The sequence below is a fragment of the Camelus dromedarius genome, chromosome 26 (assembly GCF_036321535.1).
Source record: "Camelus dromedarius isolate mCamDro1 chromosome 26, mCamDro1.pat, whole genome shotgun sequence".
Classification (NCBI taxonomy): Eukaryota; Metazoa; Chordata; class Mammalia; order Artiodactyla; family Camelidae; genus Camelus; species Camelus dromedarius.
In genome coordinates this window covers 11,216,388-11,243,118 of record NC_087461.1, presented here as the reverse complement: position 1 = coordinate 11,243,118, position 26,731 = coordinate 11,216,388, and the positions used below count along the sequence as shown (strand labels likewise).

The 26,731-nt window shown below is 39.3% G+C and overlaps 1 protein-coding gene and 1 pseudogene across 6 annotated transcripts in view; both read left to right on the top strand.

Annotated features, from left to right (window-relative positions):
* C26H10orf67 (chromosome 26 C10orf67 homolog) overlaps positions 1 to 24,280 on the top strand; it is a 105,378-nt gene extending 81,098 nt beyond the window's left edge. Inside the window, exons 15-17 of one of the 6 annotated variants that reach the window (XM_031444692.2) lie at positions 5,041 to 5,124; positions 5,211 to 5,271; positions 23,474 to 24,280. In XM_031444692.2, coding sequence (XP_031300552.2) covers positions 5,041 to 5,124; positions 5,211 to 5,271; positions 23,474 to 23,565 — 237 coding nt within the window. In that variant the 3' untranslated portion in view covers positions 23,566 to 24,280. The other 5 variants (XM_031444696.2, XM_031444698.2, XM_031444699.2 and 2 more) reach the window with 5 other exon arrangements.
* Positions 1,195 to 2,645, top strand: LOC116150525 (E3 ubiquitin-protein ligase RNF130-like; annotated as a pseudogene).
* Positions 24,281 to 26,731: the final 2,451 nt, after the last annotated feature.

The following is a 26,731-nucleotide window of genomic DNA, read 5'->3' as shown; positions in this document are numbered from 1 at the left end:
ATAAATTGCAAACAGTCAGTTAATTAACATACTATAAATGCTGCTGAGAAATTGCTATTATACTAAGTGTTCTGGGGACAAGGCATGTTTGTGGGAAAGGTCACAAGAAATATAAAATACGGTTTCTTGTGTCAAGAGGCTTACAATCTAAAATCACTTTCTTTTAAAAATTTTTCAACAATTTTCGCTTTAAGATGATTTTCTAAATTCAAGTTGCTGCAAAAGATCAAAGAACTTAAGAACATTGGCAAGATAACATTATTTCTAATTTGTAACTAAATTTACATAGTAATATGAACCTTGCTGAGGAAGTGTTTCGAGTCTGGTCTACATTGCTGGGAGTATATGTAGTCTCTTTCTTTTCCTTTTGGTTTTTCCTCTTAACTGAAGTTTAGATATTTAATCAGCTGGACAAACTAAACATTGGAGGACCCATGAGAATGTTGTGCTACTAAAACATCGGTCTTTTAAAAGATTATCTAGTAAAATTTTTTGATCCAAATTTGAATTGTCCAGACTTTATGAAACAGAATTCTAAAATCTTGAAATTATACCAGTCCAGGCATATTAATAGAGCCAGTCTTTTCCTTGAGAAAAATCTTGGCCCTGCTCTCAGATGTCCATGCACTCTGTCTTCCTGTGGGGGAGGGGCGGTACTCCATCTAGTCGAGAATACATCTGTGTGCCACTGCTTGTTTGGGATTCAGGCTCATGAATCCTTATCTGTACAGCTACACAGTATGTAGGCACTGAAGACACCCATCAGTGTGGATGGCAAATATTTAAGAAAAATAGACAGGAAGTGAGGGAAGAGAGAATGATGAACGAATGCATTTTGGGTAAAGTAACATTTTCTCTTGGGTCTCTGCACTGCGGTCTGCGGTCACTCATCCATTCACAGATACTTGCTGAGTACACATATGTGCCAAGCACTCTGCTCCAGGCTGGGATAAGATAGTGCACATGGCAAACATGGCTTCTTCCCTTACGGATTATAAATTCCACAAGATCCCAGACTGGTCTGTCCTACACCCCAAGGTTAGAATAGTGCCTTCACCCACAGTGTAGACAAGATAGATGCTGATAGGGAAAGTTCACATTTTTGGCTCTTGCCGCAGCGCCGGCCGCGCCCGCCCCGCCTCTAGGCGCCGGCTCGGGAGCCCGGTCCGCGAGCGGCAGCGGCGGCTGCGGGGGGGGGGGGGGGGGGCGATGCGCGGTTTGGCGCGGGCGGGCCTGGCCCGGCTCCCCGCGCTCGCGCTGCTGACCTGCGGCCTGTGACCGGTGCGCGCGGACAACGCGAGCCAGGGCTACTACACGGCGCTCGTCAACGGGACGGTGCAGGAGCCCGGCCGCGGCGCCCTGCTCACGTTCCGCATGGACCGCGGGCGCTACGGGCTCGGCTCGCCCCAAGGCCGAGGTCCGCGGTCAGGTGCTGGCGCCGCTGCCCATCCACGGAGTTGCTGATCATCTGGGCTGTGATCCTCAAACACGGTTCTTTGTCCCTCCCAACATCAAACAGTGGATTGCCTTGCTGCAGAGGGGAAACTGCACGTTTAAAGAGAAAATAGCGGGCTGCTTTCCACAATACGGTGGCTGTAGTCGTCTACAATAATAAAGCCAGAGGAGCCAGTCGCCATGACTCATCCAGGCACTGGAGATATTATTGCTCTCATGATTACAGACTTTAGGGGTAAGGATATTTTGAGTTATCTGGAGAAAAACATCTCTGCACAAATGACAATAGCTGTTGGAACCCGAATGCCGCCAAAGAACTTAAGCCGTGGCTCTCTGGTCTTCGTGTCAATATCCTTTATTGTTTTGATGATTATTTCTTCAGCCTGGCTTATATGCTACTTCATTCAGAAGATCAGGTACACGAACGCTCGGGACAGGAACCAGCATCGCCTTGGAGATGCAGCCAAGAAAGCCATCAGCAAATTGACAACCAGAACCGTAAGAAAGGGTGATAAGCAGACACACCCAGACTTCCATCATTGCGCAGTCCGCATAGAGAGCTATAAGCAGAACGATGTCCGGATCCTCCCCTGCAAGCATGTTTTCCACAAATCCTGCGTGGATCTCCCTGGCTTAGCGAACACTGTACCTGTCCTATATGCAAACTTAATATTTTAAAGGCCCTGGGAATTGTGCAAAATTTGCCGTGTACTGATAATGTAGCATTTGACGTGGAGAGGCTCACCAGAACCCAAGCAGTTAACCGGAGATCAGCCCTGGGTGACCTTGCCAGTGACAACTCCCTTGGCCTTGAGCCACTTCGAACTTCGCGGATCTCACCTCTTCCTCAGGACAGGGAGCTCACTCCTAGAACGGGAGAGACCAACATCGCAGTGATAAAAGAATGGTTTATTATTATTGCCAGCTTTGGTCTCCTCAGTGCTCGCACGCTCTGCTACATGATCATCAGAGCCACAGCTAGCTTGAATGCTAATGAGGTAGAATGGTTTTGAAGAAGGAAAAAAAATGCTTTCTGACTGATTGCCTTGAAGGAAAAAAGAACCTATTTTTGTGCATCATTTACCAATCATGCCACACAAGCATTTATTTTTAGTACACTTTATTTTTTCATAAGATTGCTAATGCCAAAGCTTTGTATTAAAATAAATAATAAAATTTTAAAAAAAAGAAACTTCAAATTTTTAAGTTACATATTTGAATAAAAGCTATGAAAAGAAAAGGTTTAACATTTTCTGACTCTTGAGGTGTACTTTACATAGGTAGAGTGCACCAATATTAAGGTTATCATGTGAAGAGTTTTTACCTGTGTGTAGCTGTCACCTCAATGCAGGGGTAGGACATTTCCATCATCCCTGAAAGACAATACCTCCCCACGTCAAACCAACGTGTTCTGATTTCTCTCATGACAGCTTAGTTTTGCCTGTTGTTAAAATTCATGTCAATGGTATCCTGTGGTCTGTACTGACTGAATAGTATTCTGTTGTATGAATAAACCATAATTTGTTTATCCCTTCCCCTCCTGGTGGACACTAAAAAGCACCTATAAACATTCTTGTGCAAGTCGTTTGTGGAAATATGTTTTTGTAAGTCTCACGTAAGAATAGAATGGCTGCGATATAGGAGTATATGTGTTTATAAGAAATTGCCGCTGTTCCACAGTGATTGTATCATTTTCCCTCCCACCTGCAATGTTTGAGTGTTTCTTTTGTTCCACATCTTTGCTAACTTGATAATGTCAGTTTTTAAATTTTAACCATCCTAAGATAGTATTCCATTGAAGTGTCAACTTGGCATTTCCCTGATAAATAATCTTAAGCATCTTTTCATGTGTTTATTGGCCATTCTTAGATCTTCTTTTGTAAAAAGACTATCCAAGACTTTTTTTAAAATTGTGGTAAAATACGCATAATGAAATTTGCCATCCCGACCATTTTTTTTAACCTTTTTTTTAATGGAGGTACTGGGAATTGAACCCAGGATCTCATGCATGCTAAGCATACGCTCTACCACTGAGCTATACTCCCCCCTCCACATTGTAACCATTTTTAAATGTATAGTTTAACAATGTCCAGTACAGTCACACTGTTGTGGGACCAATCACCTGAACCCCCTTAATCTTACAAAACAGACGCTCTATACCCATTAAACAACAACTCCCCAGTCTCTCCTCTCCCGACTTTTGTCTGTTTTTAGTTTTTACTGAGTTACAATATTTTGTTATGGGTTTTGGATACATATGTGTTTTGTCAGATGTATGTATTGAAAATATTTCTCCCTAGTCTGTAGTTTTTCCTTGCATTTTCAGAACAATGTCCTTTGAAAGAAGTTTCTAATTTTAATAAAGATCAACTTAGCTCTTTCTGTTGCAGATTGTAGAACTATATCTCACATTCCACATAGACTTCTTATGGTATAATTTTGATCTTTCTTTTCCCATTGAATTTTACTGGCTCCTTTGTTCCAAATCAATTGGTTATGTGTATATGAGTCTATTTCAAAACCCTCTATTTTGTTCTGTTGGTCTATGTATCTGTCTGTCCCTTTGCCGATACTATACCATTCTTAATTAATAACTTTATAGTAAGTCTTGAAACTAGGTAGTATACATCCTTCAGTTTTATTCCTCTTCTCCAAGATTGTCTTGGCAATTCTCTATCCTTATTACTTCCATATACATTTTAGAATCTACAAGTCAATTTCTTTTTTTAAAAATCCGCTAGCATTTTGCTTGGGGTGTTGTTGAATTGTATTTCTTGAATGTCTTGAGCCAGTAGTTTATCTCAGAATCCAGAGACCCAAAAAGATGCCAGACATTTAGTTAAATAAATCAATGGCAAAGATTTCTTTTTAAGGTTTGAGGCTGTGCTCTACAAGCTAGTAGGTGTAGCTGTCAAGGAAAAGCTCACGAGGATTGTTCGCTGTTGCTGTGTGTTATATATTATGTTACTTTCTCATTCAGCTCAGGGAGATGCTTCACTGTCATATCTTTTTTATGGATTAGACTTTTCATTCATAGCTTGTTGGGTTCTGTCTAGCCCTGAATTCTAAATTGTCTGTTATCCATTCTATTAATGTCTTCTTGTTTGTCTTTTACTGTTAACTTTGCTCAACCTTTGGTATTTCTGTGTCATTTTGTTTTAGTTGTGAACTTACAAGGAACAACGTGATTGGATTTTAGTTCTTCGAAAAACGTTTTGCTTTTCACCATTCAGCTCCTGGGAATCAGGACCACTACAGTGTAGCTTCCAGGATCCAGGCTGCCCTAGGCTGTGTAGTACCTGACCACGTATGTCAGTAAATCCCAGATGGCATAGGGATAATCGGAAGGAAGTAGAGTCAGAAGAGACAACAAGGAAAACATTTTTCTTGAATTTTCTCTCAAAGTAGCCTGAGTCAGGAAGGGATCTATTCCTTGGATTTAAAAAAAAGGATTTCCCCAGCAAATAAGTTAGGAGCATAATTTTCACATCTTGGTTAACTCAGGGTTGAAGAACATTCTCCATCCCTTTGGGCTGATCATTATTGCCCCTGGATAACACGGTACATACTGTCTGTGTCTTTCAGAAAGTTAAACCCTTACTTGTGCAGTCCAAAATGAACTTGGTAACAGAGTCACTGTCTTCTGGAAGTGTTCATCACTCGTCGTCGGTAGGTAGATTATTTCTTCCCTATGAAACATTTAATCTGTCAGTATTATTCAAGCTCAGTAATGGAACTTTTTGATTTACCTGCAGATGGACAACAAGTATGTAGACCTGGTCAGCGATCAGATATCCTCTCAGCTTTCACTGAAGGGTAAGGACCTTATTGTTGCAGGAAAACATTCACACATGGGATGGGTATGTAAGCAAGGGTAATATCACTTTTCTTTGCCATCCTAAGATGTTTGGTTTCTGGGTGAATGCAAGACTTTTTTCAGCCAATTTGTAAAATTAATGCTTAGATATGGTGGATAAAAGAACGCTAATATGTGTTTCTGAATATTGATCTCTGCTAACTGAAAATGAATTGAGTCATATTTCAAACCTAGAAACTGTCTCAGTTGGAATCCATGTTTCTTTGTTAAACTGCCAGCAAACCTGAAGCTCCTGTTAAATTCCTATTGTCCAATTTAATACTTAGGAGAAAAGTACGACTATTTCTAGCATCCTTGTCTCCCTTCAGTCCTTGCGGGGCCTCAGATTGGACCCCTTTAGAGGTGGCAGTACATTTGTCCATAAGTTTCTGTAAATCTTTATGAAACAACTGTGCTTGCTTTTCTCTAAAAAAACAAGTTGGGTTAACAAAATATGACATGATTAGTTTGAATTATTATTATTGATACTAATCAAAGGGTGTCAGTCATTTCTGTTTTTCATCTCCTGGAATGTTTAAAAGTAGACTTTCATAATGAATCTCTATGCACAGAGGAAGTGTGTGATAAGAGCTTAAAATCATCTACTTTTTGAGAACTAGATTGAGCTTTGGCAGAAAGGAACGTCTCTTCTGGGTCTCTGTGCATTGGAGAGCCTTTTTCTGTACTGCTGACATGTATAGGCAGTATCTTTCTCACATGCGTCTGCCCTGGGTACAGAGGAATCTCTGTGGTCACATTGCTGGCTGCCTCCTGGGCTGGCATTTTAGATCACAGTGACCCCCAAGACTGGACTCCAGAGCACGCAGCTGCCTGCTAAGACCGTGGCAACCTTTCAAAGACATCAGCATTTAAATCGGGGATTAGATCTGTTGAGTTGTTGGAAATTCCAACCCGTACAGTAACTTATTTCTAAACATCATTTCTAAAACATCATTATGTGTTAGGAGAAGAGAGACTCTAATGATTTATTATTAAAATGGAGCTTGTTTAATTTGGAACCTGTGTTTGACCTGGTGTTTTAGTTAGAGAGTTTAATTCACAGCAACAGTCCCTTCCCCAAAAATTGAGTTGAGGATTTTACATCCAAAACTGACTGTTCTCAGCCAAGCAGACCATTTTCAAAGGTTCATTTGGAGTGAATACAAACCAACATTGATGACCACATGGGCCATGAGGCAGCCTCTGCCAAAACAGCATTGTCACTCCCGGTCGTGTCCTCTGCCCTGAGAATGCCAAGCGTAGAGTCATTTCCACCCTGTCTACTGAAAGCCCCCTTTTTGGCCTTACTAATAAAATTGAAAGTAAATGCTATTTGATGATCCACAATTTTGCAGGACGCCACTAGGCGTGTCATTCTGAATGTGACAACTGCACCCAGAAAGCCTCTGGACAGAACCCTGAAATGTCTTTCTACAAAATCTCTGATGTAACGTTGACACCTCCTGTTCTTAAGTTAGTGTGGGGAAATCATCCCATTAACAGAAATTTCTGGTTAAGTGGGTTCCAATGAAATCAAAATTTACTAAAAATTAATTTTCTATTTTTAATGGATAAGAACAATCAATAAATGAGTGCCAGAAGGAAATTGAATGACAGATTTAGTAATTTGGGGAGTAAATGAATTTTTTTCATTAGATAGCAGTGTTCAATGGTTATGGCAACTGAGTGGCATTCATACTAGAAGCTTAAAGGGCCAAATTGTCTTCACAAAACAAATCACCCCAAACTTCTCAGGTACTTCAGAAGATTGAACACCCCCTTCGGACCCCTAGGAAATAGTTTAATACATTATTAGTGTTTTCAAACAGTAATTGACAAATACATCATCAAATAGGTGATTAGCTACATGGTTAGTATGTACCTGACTTACAAACCGTTATTACTTTCTGTAACATGGGAGGTTACTGTAACCTACCTGGGGACAGAAGCCAAATTGAGCTCCTTAAAGTCAGTGTTGCATTGAGTTCTGTTTTATAAACTATGTAAATAGAATATAAATATTTTAAATATCCTATTGACTACTTCTCCCCTCCACTAACAGGATCTTCAGGGTTGTGTCAAAGACTGAGGTTCTCACATTGTACTTTCATACCACAAGACTTTTGAAAATTATGGATAACTAACACTTCGTGGGTTGTAGGTACTGTTCTAAATGTCTTTCTAGTTTTAACCCTAATTGTCACAAAAACCTTATAAGGTCGGCACTCTTGCTTTCCCAAGTCTGCAGAGGAGACAGTTGGATACAGAAGGGTTTAGTAAGCTGCCAGGGTTATGACTGCAAATAAACAGATTATTTATTTATAAGTAAGGCTTAACTCAGACCCAGACAGTGTTGCCCCAGAGCCCAGGCTTGTCACCACCCAGTTATGTTGATTTGTCCGAAGACTCATGCATGACAATGTGCGGTCCCATTTTCAACCGCACACACTGTAGGAAAACATGTGATGTAACAGAAAAGCTTTGGAGGTGGACAGACTTGGGTTCCCATCTCATTCCAGCCACTTACTCACTGGGTGACTTCATCTCAGCTCCCTTGGCTGTGTAAAATGGAGAAGGTGACCTCCTAGCTTAGTTATGAGGATTCAGTGAGTTAACATCAGTGACGTGCCTAGCTAACTGCACCCCTACCTCTCCTCCTGAGCTGTGCACAAGGTAATCCCTGGGTCCCCAAAATAAAGGCTGGCAAACCTGCATGTTGATCCACTACACGAGACCTGTAATGTCCTCAGCAGCAGGCTACTGCTTTAAACAAACTAGTCTGTCTCTCACATTCTTTAGTAACTGTCAACCAAGCATAAGTAAGAATAAAATCCATCAAAATATACAGTAAGTATTTTGAAAAGAGCAAAATTAAACATGGAATATGACTTAAAGCAATGTTACATGAGGTGATATGTCTTTCTTAAGCAAATTTAAATTGATTTTTTGTTATGCAGCAAACTTTACTCCAAAAAAATTCTAGCAAGAACAACAGAATGAATTGTGTAGCACAGAAGGCTAAGAGATAAATAAATCCTCGTTAATATAGGGGAGTGAAAAAATGAGGTCCAGTACTATCTGCAGAATTCCAAAGCCGTTTTTTACACGATAGTAATTATCCCAAGAGATCCCAGGTAACATTATTAATTTGTTTGCTGCTTACCTGTGATAAAATTTGGGATCTGAGCTGCTCATTGTGTACCGTGCACTGCTGCAGATTTTATGTACTCAAGAAGACCTTTCTCACAGTCCAGTAATTAGGTGCTGTTGACATTGTAATCTTTGGAAATGTTCCTAATGAGCCCCAAAGACACGAATCTCATAGATAAAACCTCAAAGTAACAGTGACTCTTTAAGTGGCTGGTTGGTAAGAGAAAGCGCAAACATGAATATCTGAAACGCAGGAGAAACCCAAATTTAAACCTAGATTACATTGTGTTGTTAATTCTGAGACTTTTAGGGAAGAAACATGGAAGAGGTGATTTGAAAGGCTTTTAGAGAATAGTACAACGATCGCCATACATTGGATAGGATCTTTAAAACTTTCTTTTCACCCTTTGAAACTTTGGACCTGAAAAGTGTTTTCTTTACTGAGTTTATTATCTACCCACCAATTTATAAAAGTAAGTATTAATAGAGTGGAGTTCAGTTGCCCTTTTTTGTTTTAAACACAAAGATAATTTTAAAAATGACAGAAGAAATTGGAGCTTAAAAGATAAAAAGAAAAGAATTTCAGGCATAAGTGTTAGCATTGTTTTACATATTGTTTCTCCACTTCAGCTATAATGAATATAATTTAGTAAGGTATTCATATTCAAATACATACTTTGTAATGTTCCTCTACGCACCACATATATACACAAACAATAAATAACATCACTTAGCATGTGACTGAGGGCTATTAAAAATGTTAAAACAGGACTAATCTGATTTACTAAATATAATGTATTAAAGGATCTGTTAATGTTTAAGATGTCACTGTCACCAGTTTTTCTATGTCCCTTATTGTCACCAATTTCCTATAATCCAAACGTTGTATTTCTAAGTTATATATGTCATCCTTGTCTTTGAGACTTGGGCTGACTCTCAGCTACCTTTCTTTAGGAGTTTTTCTGGCTTTTTATGCATATATTCCAGAGACATTTTCTATTCAAGGCATGGGGTTTAGGATATGAAATAACACATTAAATCCTGGATGATCAGCATTGTGTCTCTTAACATACCTTTCCAAGTACACTGAATTCTCAGTGGCATAGAGAAGACTCAAGATGACAGTTGGATTTGAGAATTAATCCCAAAAATCCACAGCTCTCTATTTAACTGAAGCCTCATCTGTAGGTCAGATAAGGGTTTGAAAAATGTGAGAAATGAAAATGAAGGATAATTCATATTTTGAAGATAGTGTTAATAGTTGAAATAAGTAGGCGGGCCTTTGAATTTGTAAGATCGTAACAACTTAATAGAAAGGTCACAACGAATACATATTCAATATGTACTTTACTAATTTGATGGGCTGTCTTGTCATTCAGTCAGGTGATGCTTTTAAGTATATGTAGACAGTGTTTCATTCAATAAATGCCACTAAGCGTCTTCCTAATGATGCCCCAAACTGGTACTTAGAGGTATCCGAAGCATGATGCAAGGATGCTTTCTGGTGTGTGTTCTTACTCAGTCACTGGACCACGAATTGGATCCCAGCAGCCTCTCTGGATCCTGTGGCCACTGATTTCATCCCAAACCTCAGCTGCTCATTGCTGCCCGGTTACTTAACAGTCATTATAAACCATATCAGCCTTTATGATGGTAACAAAATACTGAGAAAGATTTTAATTAGTGTCCAGACAAGTGGGTATTAATTTTTAAATTTAGGAATGGTTCTGTTAGAGAAATGGCAAAATGTTAGAAGATACTGTGTATGGATTTATGCTAATTCATGGGCATAGCAAGTGTACCCTTAACTGAGCTGGGAATGATGTCTTTGTATGTGAAAAATACCCTATGAAGATTCCTTTCTTCTTTTTTTTTTTTTAAATTCCTATTTATTATTGAAGTGTAGTCAATTTACAGTGTTAGTTTCAGGTGTACAGCAAAGCAATTCAGTTATACATACACATACATATATTTTTTTCCAGCACAGCTTGTTACAAGATACTGAATATGGCTCCCTATGCTATACAATAGGTCTTTGTTGTCTGTCTGTTTTATGTATGGTAATGTGTATGTGTTAATCCCAAGCTCCTAATCTAGCCCTCCCCAAACCGCCCCCACCCCTGCTATAACCACAGTTTGCTTTCTATGTGAATACTCCTTTCAACGGGAGGAACCCCAGTTTTGGAATTCGAGGGAATAAATTGAGATCAGAAAAGTGGGGATTTTTGGGTCAGTGTCCCTGAGCTCCAGTCATCAGCCTATCACATTCCTGGCTGGTCCCGATTCTTTAATGTACGTTCCTCTTCTTGCATGAAACAATCATATGGGAAAAAGTAGGCTGTAGGGAGAAGTGTGTTGGGTACTGTTACATGCTACACAAATGTAAGCTAGAGTGACGAAAAATTATAAAATAATCTTATTATCTGTGTTTTCATATCCGTAAGAATGAACTGAGGAAAGGCTTAATGTCCTCATAGACATATTTACTGTAGAAACTTTTTGTATGTTTATCATGAAATATTTCAAATATTCAGAAAACACAGAATTACATGTTGAACACCCCCTGACTCTTGTTAGATTTTGCCACGATTGATTCATTAAAGAAAGAAAATAGGAAGAAGATTTGAAGCCCCCGAAAACCATTTCCCTCCCTCCCTCCCCAGAGGTAACCACTGCCCTGATTTTAGCACTGGTCAATCTTGCATAATTCATAGTATTTCTACACACGCGTGACATATGTGTAACATCATTTGGCATGTTTTCAAGCATTGTATACATGAGCGTGGAATGTATGTATTCTTTCTTGCCCCATAAATGTTATGTTTTGGAAATTTAATTATAGTGTCTTGCTGCGTGCAGCTTGAGTTCACTTATTTTACATGTTGTATAAGTATATTCACTGTATGATATGCTATAGTATATTCTCGCTCCTGTTGTGAATTCAGGTTCTCAATTTCTTGCAGTCAAAAGCACAGCTGCTATATAAACATCCCTGTACATGCCTCATAGTCTTACATTGAAGAGTTTCACTAGAGTAAATGCAATTGCTGAGTTGAAGAATATATAGCCATCTTTAACTTTACCAGATACTGTCAAATTGTGCTATTAAATGGTTACAATGATTTAGACTCATACCAGTAGTTTATGAGTTTGTATTGTTCCATATTCTTACTAACACTTGAGGTTGCCATAGTTTTTAATTTTTGCCAACCTGATAGATGTGAAATTATATCTCATTTTAAAATTTGCAGTCAAATGCTCTACCCCTGAGCTATACCCCCTCATTTTTTTAATTTGAAATTCCCCAGTAACTAGTGAGAATGATTGTTATTTGACTATTTATTTTGGTTTCCTCTTCTATGAATTGCTTGTTATTAGCAGTTGAGCACTTTTATATGATGTGGTTATTCATATGTTTCTTATTGATTTGTAGGAGTTTCTATAAATTCTGAATGTTTACCTTTTGTCAGTTTTATATTTCACAAATATCTTCACATTATTTCTGGTGTGTATTTTAACTTTGCTTTTGATGTCTTTTGTGGGTTCAAAGTTTTTTTCAGATAATTATGTTTTCAATCTTTTAATTTATGCATTGTTCTTTTATTATGTTTTTTAGATAAATTGTCCTACTCTGAGTTAATAAAGGTAGTTCTACATTGTCTTTTGGAATTTATTTATTATTTGGTATGATTTTGGAGTGTAACTTTTTTGTTCCAATAGAATAGCTGATTGCCCCACCACCGTATATCTCCCCCGCTCCTGGTTTGTAATGCTACCTCTGACACATGTTGTGTTTCCACACAAGCTTAGACCTTTTCTAGGCTCTCCATTCTCTGCAGTTGACCTATTTGTCTTACTGCTCTAATGCCAGGGTCTTAATAACTTTGGCTTTAAAATAAAACTTTGGTATCTGGCACAGTAAGTGCCTCCATCTTATTCTTCAAAATCGTCTTAGCCTTTCTTGGGTCTTTTGCTTTTTGTATGAATTTGAGGTTTATCATTTCAAGATCCATGAAAAAACTGTTGACATTTTGATTTAAGGATCAATCTGGAAAGAACAAATATTTTTGTACCAGTGAGTCCTCCCAGCTCTGAATATAACTTTGCATTGATCTGGAGATTCCTATGTATCTTCTTTATAATGATGTTTTGTAATATCATCATAAAGGTCTTACACTTCTTTTATTAGATTTGTTCCTAAGTAACTAATAAATGTAACTATCTTACAGTTTTTGTTACTATTACAAATGAAATCTTTGTTTTTCTATGACATATTCTAAGTGTTTATTACTGTTGAGTATTTGATTGTATATTTTGATGTTTGTTCCAATAAACTTGCTGAACTCTGTTGAGTCTAAAAGTTTGTCTGAAAAGTCTCTTCTCATTTTTATTAGACAATCACATCATCTAGAACTTAAAAGACTGTCTCACCCAATCTTTGTGCACCGCTTTTTTTTTCGTTTTCTTATTGCACTGGCTAGGATTGTCAGTATGCTACTGAATAGAACAGTCAGTGTCCCCCTTGTCTTGTTTCTCTCTTAATAGGACAGTTTCTAAAGTGTCACCATTAAGTATAATGTCCATTTAGGTTTGTCATAGCTCTTCTTTCTCAAGTCAATAATACTGTCTTCTATTGCAAGTGCTAAGAGTTTTTATAACAAATTGATGGCCAACTTTTATTTCTACCTATTGAGCTAATAATTGTGATATTTCTCCTTTAATCTGTTAGTGTTGAAATACATTAAAAATGTCTTATATTGAATCATATGTGCATTTCCTAATTTGTGTTCATAGATAAATAAAATAGTAGAAAATTAAAGTTAAGATTTTTCTTCTGAGTTTGGTCTATATAATTTTTCTCCTGAACTACCCTTATCTAGTTTGGATATAAAAATTATACTTGACTCATAGAATTGGTTAGCTCCACCCCTTATTTGAGACTGCTAAAGTTTGTATAAAATAGCATTATCTGTTCTTTGATAGTTTTTGTTTTTGTTTTTGTTTTTGTTTTTTACTATCTGGCCAACAGACCATGTGTCTTTTATGAAGGCGGGAGAGATTTCTGAATACCAATTTAGTTTCTTTAATGGTTATAAGTCAGTTTCAGCAACATTTCTTCTAGGTCATTAATCCATTTTATCTAGGTTTTCAAATATGTTGAGATAAACTTGTTAATTATATTCTCCTATGAATTCCATAATCTCCATAATTGTGTCCCCTTTTCTGTCCCTAACATTGTTTAATATATTCACCATTTGTTTATTCTTAATCCTGCTAGAGGTATTATACAAATTTTAGTCTTTAATAAAGTACTACAAATTTTTGGGTTTTTTGACTCACTCTGCTATTTTTGGGTTTTCTGATTTATTTTTCTCTATTATTGTCTTCTATTTTTGAAAGATATTTTCTGTGTGTTTTTCCTACACCTTACTCATTTATTTTTTAAAAAATGCATTTATGACTCTAAAAACTATTTTAGCTCTATTCTATAAATCTTGACATATAATACTTCAATTTTTGCTTAGTTCTAAATATTTTATTGCCATCATGATTACCTCACATGTTAATGGGAGATTTTAAACATACTTTGTTGTGATTGCTTTACTTTAAATAATGACTTCTAATTTAATTGTATTTAAGTCAGAGGATCTGGAGTGTAAGACATTGATCCTTGGAAATTTGTACAGATTTCCTTTGAGAGTACTTTGTAAGCTTTCCAAACAAACTTGAAAGTAATTTTTCTTTTCTATTTTTTGAGTGCAGAATTCTGTACCTATTCGGTCATCCTGTTAATTTGTTAGTTCAAATGTTTTCTATTCTAATTATTTTATGCTTAATCTCTTATTTTTCTGAGAAAAAATGTAAAAATATCTCACTGTAATTGAGAATTTATTGGTTTCTCTTAATAACTGTTGATTTCTGTTTAACATCTTTCAAGTCTGCATAAAATGCATCCTAATTTATTATATTTTTTTCCTTGGTGATTCATTGTATACAATATTCCTCTGTATCTCTTGTAATTCCTTGATGCCTCAAATTCTATTGTATCTGATATAAATAACACTGTAATAGCTTCCTTTTTATTAGCATTTGCATTAAATTTCTTTTCCCATCCTTTTATTTTTAGTCATTTTATAATTCTTTATATTTGATTTTTCTCTTTTAACCAACTTAAAATTAGATATTTTACTTTTTAGTTTTTGATAATATCTACTTTTTAATGAGTGAATTCTATTTACAACAATTATAATTATTGATAAATTTAGACCTATTTCTACTATCTCACTTTTTACTTCCTAATATTTTGCTTTACTTCCTAATGTCTGTTTTCATGCTTTCTTGGGGATTGATATTGTTATATTGTTTCTCCTCTGGTGGGTCTGAAAGCCACAAGCTCTATTTCTTTTATTTTGGTGTGTATGTTTATGTATATGTCTTATGTTTTAGTATATTTGTATATCTTATATTTTAGTATATGTAAAAAGTAACATTACTTCAAAAATTTGTTTAGTGAGGACCTATTGATAGTAAATTCTGTTTGTCTTAATTTTATCTCACTCTTGAGGACAGTTTAGCAAGATACGATATTCTAGGTTGGCAGTTATTTTTTCCTCCACATTTTGTTATTATACCATTGCCTTTGAGCCTCTTCTTAGGGTTATTGACGTCTGTTGTCAATTTGTTAACTGTTAATGGTCATTTTGTGTTTTCTTTATGGTAGCATTTAAGGTTTAGTTTTTTTTTTTTTTTTTTAACATTTTTTATTGTTATAGTCATTTTACAATGTAGTTTTTATTCCTGATGGGCTGTAGTTTTACTACAATGTACTCATTGTATAAAATATATTTTATCTTTATAAATATTCAGAGTATAATTTGGATTTGATGACTCATATCTTTCTTTACTTCTAGAAATTTCTCAGCTACTATCTTTTCAGATATTGCTTGTGTAACATTCTCTACATTATTTTCTTCTGAAGCACCTCACAATCTCTTCTCATGCCTCTAACCTAAATTTTCTGATTTTTATGTGTATTTCTCTGTTGTGCATATGTCTGGATTCCTCAATCTTACCTTTTCCAATTTTCTAATCCTCTCTTCAGCTATGCCCAATTTAGCCTATGTTGTATTTTCATTTTAGTGACTTCAAAAAAAAAAAATTTCCCAAGACTTTAAATGGATTCATTTTCATAGCCACCAGTTCTTATTTTATTCTGGCCTGTTTTCTATCATAATTTATTTTTTTTAGTGGGCACTATCTGCTATTTCTTTGAGCATACTAAACATACATGTTTTTTAAATCTTTGTCAGACTGTTTCACCAACTTAAGTGAATTTGTGTTCTGATACCTTATCTTTCTGTTCTTTTATTTATTTTAGAACTTTGGTTTACAGGCTCAAGTTTCTCTCCATCATTCAGTCATTCATATGCATTCGCTCTTACTCTCGCTCTCCTCCCCACCCCCAGGCCTCCAACCTGAATGCAGGATTTCCTAAATACAGGTCTGTGACTGCACACACTTCTGCTCCTCACTCTCAGTCTACACAGTTCTTTTAAGTTTGGGGTGTCCCTTCTGCTGTGACATTAGGGTCTTGAAGCTATCCAGTGGCTTGGCTCAGTTCCTCTGAGTGAAGTAAGTTTTGCCTCCAAGCCTCCCTAAACCCATAGCTTTCTCAAAAGCCTGAGCCCCAGGTTAGAAACTATTTTTTTCTCCCAGTTTCCTTTCATTCATACTTCTGTCTTCAAGGAGTGATTTGTTCTTTCACCCAACATGGAGCACATTTAGCCTCTGTGACAAAAAGGGGGCTTTCTTCCTGGCTGTCAGAATGAACTTCTGCAGCTGGAATTAGACAGGCCTGTGGTTTCAGCCTGTGTATGTGTTTCCTAGCGCTGCTGTAACAAAAGAAAGCCACCTGATTGGCTAAACCACAGAAATTCATGGTCTCCCAGCTCTGAAGGCTGGAAGTTTGAAATCAAGGCATCAGCAGAGTTGGTTCCTTCTGAGGGTTGTGGGGGGTGGGGGTGGAGGAGCATGTTCCATGCTGCTCTCTCAGCTTCCAGAACCTCAGGTGTTCCTTTGCTTGTACATGGCAGTCTTCTCCCATGTCTTCACATTGGCTTCCCTCTGTGTGTGTGTACTTTCCCCTTTTTATGAGGACAGTGACATACTGGATTAGTGTGCACCCTAATGACTTCATCTTATCTCCATCATCTGCAATGAAGTACCTACTTCCAAATAAGGTCACATTCACAGGGACTGGACGTTAGGACTCTGTGGTGTCTTTGGAGGAGACACAATTGGGTCCAAGAGTCTTGCTCACTGCTTTACACTTCTTTACCTGAGAAATGTTTTTCTTGTTTTGCCCAGTATGTCTTCGGGTTTTTTCCTTTTTCAGTTGTATTTATCACATCCATACATTGTACTAATCATGAACTTGTTACAGTGTACTTCCTCCTCCCCCCACCAAAAAATTCCTGTATGTTCAAACCAGGTTTCTTCATGTTTCCAGGCCAAAGACCCTTCATTTGATTTCAGCCTTACCTTAAGTATTCAATCTATTCTAAGAACACTTCCCCTTTGTAAACAATGGCCACATTTATTGTTATCCTGTGCATCAAAAGCATGCATCAAACATCTACCAATATTTACCATTTTTAAAAGAACATCTTAAAAGTCTCTGGTGCATCTTAGTAAGAGTCCTTTCCCCTTGTGTTCTGTCTGTGAAATAGGGAATAAATTACCTTCAATGAGAAAGGATGTGTTTTGGGTTGAATTATGTCCTCTCTCTCTCAAAAGATTTGTTGAAACCCCAACCCCGGTTCCAGTGAATGTGACCTTATTTGTAAAACAGGGTCTTTGCAGATGTAATCAAGTTAAGATGAGGTCCTTACGGTGGGCCCTAATCCAACATGACCAGTGTCCTTATAGGAAGAGAGAAGTTGGGACCCAGAGATGCACAGAGAGAATCCTATGTAATGACAGAGACAGAGATTGGAGAGAGGCCAGGGAGCCACCCCCGCAAAGGATGTCCAGCCACTGCCAGAAGTTAGGAAGAGGCAAGGAGAGATTCTGCCCAGAGTCTGAGAGTGAGCATGGTCCTGCCAACACCTCAATTTCAGATTTCCAGCCTCCAGAACTCGGAGAGAATACATATGTATTGTTTTAAGCTGTCTGGCTTATGTTACTTTGTTATAGCAGCCCTAGGAAGCTAAAGACAGGAGGGCAACTTAATAACTTCTGTGTGACATCCACATTCAGTAGCTGGACAGCCACCATCCCAGCTGCGTTCAGGGACCTTGTATTTCTAGTTGGCATCACATTTTAGGATTAGGAGTTCTGCCGTTGACTTCCCACGTAATGGAGACGTTTATCCTTGACTCATAGGCAAGCTACTTCCTCCCACCTCAAAATACACTGTAGTGTTAAGGAATCAAATGTGATACGGCTAGTGCATATAAATGTGCCTGCCACTTTCCTGGCAGTCAGTAAGTAATCAATAAATGTTTAGTAAAACTGAGTCTGAAGTTCGCTCCACTCAGACTTGTGATTGTATGAACTTGGATTATAACCTGACAACCTCCCCATTCGTCTTCAGACTTAAGAGTCCCACCGTGTCCAGTGCTCTCTTCCTATAAATGTGTCGATGCCTCCTTTTCTTATTCACCCCTCCCCTTCCTGTTCAAGTGAGCACCCTCTGCTCCTCCTCACCTTTAATGTCAGCACCCCCAGAGGGAAATCGGGACCTGCTCTCTCTCCTTCTCCAGCCCCAGGTTACTCCCCGTGGCTTCTGGCTCCACAGCTCCCTGATTTGGCTCCTCCCTAGGTGACCAGAATCCTCCAGGTGTGGAATAGGCTTTCCAGTGTCCCCAGTATGTCTCCTCTCACTTGGCCACACCCCTTGCATTTTGTTGCTAATAAGCCTCCCTCATCTCTTGAGATGCTCTCCTCTTGACCCCAAGATACCAGCCTGTTCTATCCTCCTCCCCCCAGTTCTCAGAGCATCCTCCCCAGTCTCTCCTGGTTCCGCAATCCTGCTCCTGCTCTGAGTCTTATGTGTTGGAGTCCCTAAGGATTTCATTCTTTGATTCACTCTGACACACTTTGTTATTCCTCTGCTTAATCCTTCCATAGATGCCTGTGGCTTTCAGGATGCCAGTAAATTCTTCAGCTGAGCATATAAGGCCACGCATAATCCCTACCTCTTCCCGCCAGGAGCTCTCTAATCCAGTCAGAGCAGATGACTTCCTGTTCCCCACGACTCCAGGCTATTGCATGCTCCTGGGCCTTGATGCATGCCTGCGCCTAGGCGGTAGGTCCTCTGCCTTCTCTTACTGGGACTCGCTCATATTCTGTGGTTAGCTGGCCATTGATGGCCTTAGGCTGGCTGGCTGCTGGGGTGACAGGGGCAACCATACCTTATATTTCTCATCACTGATCAGGCAAACCCAATCTTGCTTTCATGGTTGTGTCAGGGTTCTTAAGAGCAGCGAAAAGAAGAGTGAGCTCCACCCACTGCACCAGGACTGTGGAATTCAGCTGGCACCACGTCTTCTCCTGTCTCGTGAGTCAAAGCAAGTCTTGTGACTAAGACCAGTCAGTGTGGGAGGCAACTGGAAAGGCGACCACACTACTCAACCTCCTAGGTTTCACATTCTGTCTGCTCGTTCATTCATTCATTCCACAGAGACTTTATGAGCAAAATTTTAGGAGCTGAGGATGCAGAGGGTCTTCTCAGGACTTGGAATTTCTATTCTAAGTCTGACACTCAGAGACTAGCACATTCAGTGAGTCCTACCAGGATTTATGGAGGGCCCATGAGGCAGGGCGAACCTGAGATGGCCTCTCTGTGGTCGTCACCATTTCTGCAGAAATTGCTACCTCCTTACAATCAGGGTTGTCTGTTAGTAGCCTCTTCCCCCGTAAAGATCACAAAAAGCCTAACTATAGAAAAATAGCTATAAAGTATTTGGGGTGTGTACATTTAAAAAATTGTAATGGAAAAATTACTGTATTTCTTTGGCTGCCTATAAATTCAAGCATGACATTGTGTGAAAACAACATTTCTGATAAATATCCAAACATCAAATGTGAGCTAGGGGAGCAACTGAAGTTTCAATCCTCCTTGCTTGTTTATAGGAACAAATTTGCTTGTAACTTCAAATTCATAACTTACACAAATCACAAAGACTGAAAGTCCGAATGAAAAATCCCCTTTTAAATAACTATCTGAAGCTTCCATATTAGGTCTAATGATTTTCCCTAGGACGAGGGCAGATTGCACTGGGAGCCAGGCTTTCATAAAGACGGGGGCTGGGCCTTGATTTTCTCACAAAAGGCACAATGTGAAGCGCATCTGTGAACATCGCATAATTTGTTATGTTCTACAAAGAGGTGGGTTTTTGTTACACACATACCAAAGCTACTTGGTACTGTTACACCAATGATCTCTATTCAGGTCCCGAAAAGAAGTTGGCCTCAGAAGAGTGAAAGGAGAGTAAATTTTTCTTTAAAAATTAGATACAGATTATCACTCCAAAATGCAGGAGGGAATTTTACAAGTGACGGTGCACTGATCAGCCATCCAGTGGACACCCAGGCCTTTATGAATTGCATGCGAGCTGTGGTCAGCTGTGACCAATGTGGTTTATTACTCTCCAGAAGAGCTGAACTGAGATTATGCATCTAATTTAATTGAGAAATGTTGGGTGAACTTGAACTGTTTCATGGATGTGAATGACCAGAGAATTTATTTGATAAGACATTAAAGGCTGAATATGGTAACGATCCTTTTGATGGTTTGATACAGTCATTGCTTTAGTTCATTAGCAAGTGTCTCATATATTTTTGTTGTTATTGTTCTTCTGGTGATCACATGAGCAGCCCTGATGAAAAAGAGGAGAAACGTTTCTGTGCGACATCATCAGAAAAAGTTTCAAAACTTACCTTTATCGGTAAATATTCATGACAGTTTTTAATGTAGTTAGTGTTTTAAAAAGTGACATCAGCTTTAAAGTAAAGGAAGTTAACAGTAATAAAGTTGTGAAAAAATTAGTGAATCTACTGTATTTTCATGCAGTAGTCCCTAAATTATTTTTAAATATTGTCTTCTGATTTCATTTATTAAGGGGTAAAAAAGTCATCAGGGAGTTAACATGTTATTCACCAACATCCTTTGTATTTTCTTGTAAACTGGGTGCTGTGAGCTCTCACTGATGGCATCTCAATGAAACATGATAACTTTATCAGTAACAGAACACACAAGGTGACATCAGATGAAAAGGCACTTTCTCTTCCTACATCTGTAACATTTATGATAAATTCTGCTATATTCTCAATGACTGATGCTAGGGTATCACATTTGGATTGGTATGCGTTTTTTTCTATATTTAAATTAATATCTTTTAAACTACTCACAAGAACTCAGAGATGGAAACTCTAAGAATAAATTACAAAATCATACCTCATGTTCCTAGTGACTCTTTAAATGGGATTTTTCATTGAAACTTTGTCATTAACACAGAAAAGCCTTTTGGTTGTGCCCATACAAGCATAATAAATTGTATATGTTTGTGATGCTGAACGAGTCTTGCCCATATGCTGCACTGCAAAGCTACATGAATGAGGCATTTACCAAATCAGGCCCACCACATTAAACAGAAAAACAATCTTTATTCATGGTAACTTATCAGTTTCAATTAATCAACCCTAACAATGGAAATTCTGATGTGTTCAAGCAACTTGAAAGCAATAGGTCATCTTGAGGGCAGCCATGTTGTGTCTTTGTGCCTAAAGTTTCAAACAAAGCAACATCTCCAATAAATATACATGCACGTATATACATACGTGTGCATATTATACATACCAATGGATGGCCACAGCTATGTCGGGTCAGGCCAACCAAAATGCATGTTCATTGTTTATGATTTTTATCATCGCAAATGTCATTGTTTTCCTCCAAGTATTACTTTTTGTGCTCTGCAAGTGTAAACAAAAGGAAAGAAATTTCCATTGGATGACCATCCTTTCAGTTTCTGTGCTGCTATGTGAATAGCATTGTGCAAACCATTCCAATGGTTTTGAAAAGGGGTAACCATTGGTTTGATTTGGTTACACGGTTTAGTAAAGAGCTCCCTCCCACTGCCTTAGGGTCTGTGAAAGGTCTGTGACCTGTTTAGAACTGCCAAGTGAAATGTCATGTCGCCCCTCCCAAATGGGAGTATCTGCATTCATTTGATCAGTATAAAAAATGATTGGGGATGGCGAGATCAGTGCTTTTGAATTGCAATTTATAGCAGTTTACAAAAATGCACATTGTTGGAAAAGAAAACATGGAAGTGTTTCTTTCTAAATTGCATTACCTGTGAAATGTCATTAGTCTTTTAAGGATATTTACATCCTTTTTTATTATTATCATTTAGGAGACTTACTTCAACTAAAGAAAATGAGAATTTTATTATATGGTCATTTTTTAGACTTGTATTTTGGTTCTAACAGCAGAATTTAAGGGCCACAATGTGTCTGTATTCTCAGGATAAACATAATTTGTTGTCATTTCCACTTATTCATTCTCTAAGATGGTCTTTGCTAATCAGTTGCATTAGCAGAGGAGTCCCAATTATCTTTCCCAGATTATAGAAAGGACTCATTTGCTGGCAAATGCCTTGTCTGCTGACATCTAATAGGGAATCAGAAACCACAGGCATACTTAATTCTACCAGGCCTCCACTATTCATTCCTTCAGTGGTTTGCTACTGAACCTTCTCTGTTGGATGAATACTTTTTCTAAAGTAGATTCATCTGCATGTATGCACAGTTTCATAAAAGGAAATGTTATTTCTTTTCATTAAATGCATGCAAGAGTACATGACCTTTGTCCCAAAAGCTAAGGAAGGCTGTTCAAGTTCATAAAGGCTTAATGCAGCCACCTGGGCCTCTGGGATCCAGAAGTCTTGAAGCTCCATCTCTTTCCCCTTAGGCTGTGGGTGGAATCAGGAATTATTCTGAAGAATTCTTCTTTTAGTAAGAAAAGTTACGTTGGGAAAAAAGCCTCAGGATTTCCCTGGTGGGTACTTGGCTGGAGAAGGAGCGGCCCCGCTTCAGAAAAGACTTGACCCAGATACACTCCCTAACACTCCACTTTGAACCTCCCCACCATTGAAAGCTGAGCTTGTCGCGTTTTTATCTTTGTTCATGTTAAGCCTTCGAGTGACAGCCTGGCTCTGTGTTCCCCTCTCCCACTGCCCCGGCTGTAAGTGTCCACATTGACACCTACCGGTGACCGCAGGCTGCCACTCTTTGTTGCCTTCTCCACGCTCCTGGCTTTCACTGGGATTAGCTCCGGGCCTTTGTTCCCTCTTCAAAGCTGGAACATCACATCCCATGTTGTGGCTTTCCTGTCTCAGACCCCCAACGCTTTCCTCACAATTTACACACCAGGTAAATGTCCCTCCCTACAGAGCAGAGAGCCCAGCCTAGGGTGGGGTTGGGGGTGGGGAGGGCCAAAACTTCCCCATTCCCCAACTTCAGACCCCCATCCAGTTGCTTTTCTTTCCTTCTCATTCAAAGTTTTCTATTTCCTAAGGAGGAAAGATTGAAAGTGCAAATGGAAATGCAAACCTTAGTTAGATCCTTGGACCCAAACACAAGACAGCCCTTGCCTTGTTTTATTCTCTTACAATGACTCCTAATTCTAGGGCGGTAACTTTCAGAGGAAGGTCATTTACTAGCCTTGGTCACAGGCCCCTAAGACCATTTCTCCAGTCTGGCACATCAGGAAGACTATCTCAGGGGAAAACTTGACTGTCACAGAACTATTCTGAAGGCCAAGGAGGAGCTGAAGGTCTGTCTTACCTCCCTCCTGGCTCCAGGATACTGAACAGGCCCCTCAGCTGGGGCCAGGCCTGGGAGGACCCACTAAACAAGAGGTAAAGAGCTCTGGGTGAGGAGAGGGGAGTGGTTTATGTACAGTAAGTAAAACCAAGTTCAATTCTCTTCATCTTCCCATGTATTCAGTGATGCTGTCAGGAACCCCGGAAGAAGAGTCTTTGGGGAAGCCATCGATGCCCCAGAACATGCCAGTGAATGACACGGAAGCTACTGAGTAACAGGACAGGACCGTGGGCTGCACAGAGCAGGACTCCGGAAGGAGGGCCCTCACCATCCTGGCCTAAGGCCTGCCTCCCTGACAAGGGAGACCATCTCCAAGGCATTTCTAAAATAACTGCCCTGTCTCTCCAGATGTCTACTAACCAGCATGCCACACTTGAAGAGGACACTGAGTGCGCCCTCTCTGCACATCTTTCCAAGCCCTTAAGGAAACCGCTCGCTGGTGCTTGGTGAGCTGGGCGCACAGACCCGGAGCAACCGCCAAATCCACCCAGGCACTTCCTGGGCTCAGCGGTGTGCCCCAGCTCCTCGGGGTGGGAAGGAACGATCTTCAATTAAAATGTAAAAGTTTGAGGCACTAACCCTGTGTCACTCCCTCTCTAAGGTACCCAGGCGGTCTAGAACATGAAGTCAAACAGATTTTCTGTCTCCTCACCAACTGACCCCATCAAGGTGAACCGTAAAACCTGGAAGGGGATTTTAAATGTTCTCTTAAGGAGGTCCACGCTCATCTCACACAGGCACGGGGCTCCCAGCCGTATCTTAAACGCCGTACATAAACAATTCTTTAGGAAATGTGCAAACTCTTTGGAGTGTTGCTTTCTGGTAAATATGAAGGTGAAGATTCACGTATCTAGTCTTTCCAGAACGTCAGGTCCCATTTCCTGAAAAGACCGGTTTGCTTTCTTCCATGCGTCACGGCCAACTCAGGCCTTTCTGTTCCCCTGACTACCAGTCAGGCCCAGTCTGTAGGCTGTGGATTACAGATTTCTAAAGCTGTTTATTAAATCTCAAGAAATATATTGGTGGTAGCTGTCGCATAAAGCTGATACACTCTGGTGCAAAAGAAAGCTAGGCAATTTATTTGCGCGTAAAAAGGCACTGGGTTTAATTGAAGAGAGACGTTATTTTCAAGGCAAGGACAGAGGGTGGCATAGCGTGGTGGAGCATTATTCGAGCTCCATCTACTATGCACTATATGCCACCGTCTCCAAAGGAGTGTTGCCCTAGAAACTTGTTTTAAATCTGCTGCTATATATCAACACCTTGTTTTAGCAGTCCTTGGCTGAATTACAGTTACACAGTTTGGCGCTTCTTTCAAATTTCCTCCCATCAGTTTGGCTAAAGAAAGGAATTTTTCTCCTTTAGAAATGAATTGGCTTAATTAGTAAGTAGATTAATGGCAATTGCTGGTGAGTTGGTTTCCAGCAGAGTTTCACCAGAGAGGGTTAATCGGAGTCAGGTCTGGAATCTTTCCCAGAACTGGCTGCCAGCCATTTCCACCAACCAATCAACCCTACAAGAAATGGAGGAAATGAAATAGAATTTATATTCTCTGTGCTATTACCCTGGATGGAAATTCCTTGGAAGCAACCTCCTGGTTGGGTGTAGATCAGGCTGTTTCATTTTAGAATTTTATCAGAAACCCTGAAAGGTATTACCTTCAAGATTTATCTGGGTACCAAAGCAGAATTTCAAATGGCACTGTGAGTGTCTCCACAGAACACTGAGGGTGCATTGGAAATGCCTGAGGCACTTAGTCAATTTCAGGGTTTAAAGAAGTTGCAAAAACCTCCTAAGTCCCACTCTAAATCTTATCTACCAGAGATCTTTAACAAAGTTTCCTGTATGTTTTGCAGCCTTTTCAACTTATTTTTCCATAGTGATAAAAATGCATTCATAGTTTAACTTGCAGCTGCATTAGTCTTGCAAAAAAAAAAAATCCCTGCTGAGAAATGCATATAATAGGAAAAACAGATCGGCTGGACAGCAGTGTAATTAATGCCAGAAAGGGCTGAGGCCGGTTTCATAGTTTGTCTTTTGAGGATATCAAGACGAGACCTGGTGAAAAATGACGCATGCTTTAGCATTTCAGAAAGCTGGCAACTGGCTGCGCTTTTCCTTTTTTCTTTGACTTTCTGCCTTGGAACAAAGAGGTCGGCAGAACTAGCTAGGTTGTAATGAGTTCTATGTCCCTAGCACATTAAGTGCATCATGGAAACATATTGTATCGAAATAGTTTGGAGGAGAATACCGGGGATGAAAGAGAATGGGTGCTTTGATCAGCTCCCTGGGGTCCTGAGCGCGCACAGACTGACTTGCAAGGCGTTATTCAGCTCCAGCTAGACACACTTACAACACCATTCAAAGGAATTTGCATATCTGTAATTTATCACATTGGTCCAGAACATTTTTGCAAGGTAAATAAAAGTTGGCTGAATAAAAAAAAAATCAGTCATCTCATATATAGAGGAAACTGTGAAGCCTGTTTTTCCAATAAAAACAGAAATAAATATATCCATAAAACATGACAATTTAGAAGCTGGCTTTATTATAAAATGTGCTTGGAGCAACAGGTTATTTGCTAACAAAGACAAGAGTGGCCACAATTTCTTTGCGCTTCTACTTTAGGGGCGTGTATCTGAAGCTTCCCACTGTAATAAAGGCAGAAAGTTGAATAGATGTGTGGCTATAACCAGCCTGCGACATGCAGAGAAAAATTAGTACACACTTTTCAGGAGATGTGAGAGATGGCTTAATCTCCTTGGTGTCTGTAAATGCTAAGGTTAAATCTCATTTCTTCTCCTGTTAATTTCATTGCCAAGCCCTGGTAGCTGAGTTTAGAAACTCAGGAAGATGAAATGTCCCGACACTCGGTCAATAGGAAAACTTGCTTCAGAATGCCCCATGAGAACAAGTGAAAATTTAACAGGCAGGCATTGTTCTGAGTTTTTAAACAACCCAGTTAAACAGCAAACAAGAATCTTCAACTTGACCTTGGAAAAGGCTGTGTGCCTGCAGATAATCTATCAAACAACTCTGGATGACAATGATATATTTCAAAGTATTGTCAGATGAAAAGATTGATAAATTTGCTGCTGCAAAGGGAGAACTTTGGAAACAGGCAACAGGCAATTTAGCGCGTTCTCTCTGCTACCACCTCCTCTGTCCCTGCTGCCCCATCCCCACCCCTCCACCCCCGGCCTTGGGGCCAGCTCTGTGGAAGAGGGCCAGTAAATCAGCACTGTAATATTTCTTAAGGGGCACAGAAAAGCTGTGAACAGTACTTCTCATATTAAACGCAATATTTCTTGGCTTTCGTGGGGAACAAAAGTCATAGCAAGACGTCTTTATGGCTAATTCAGTCAAAGGCACATCTCCGTT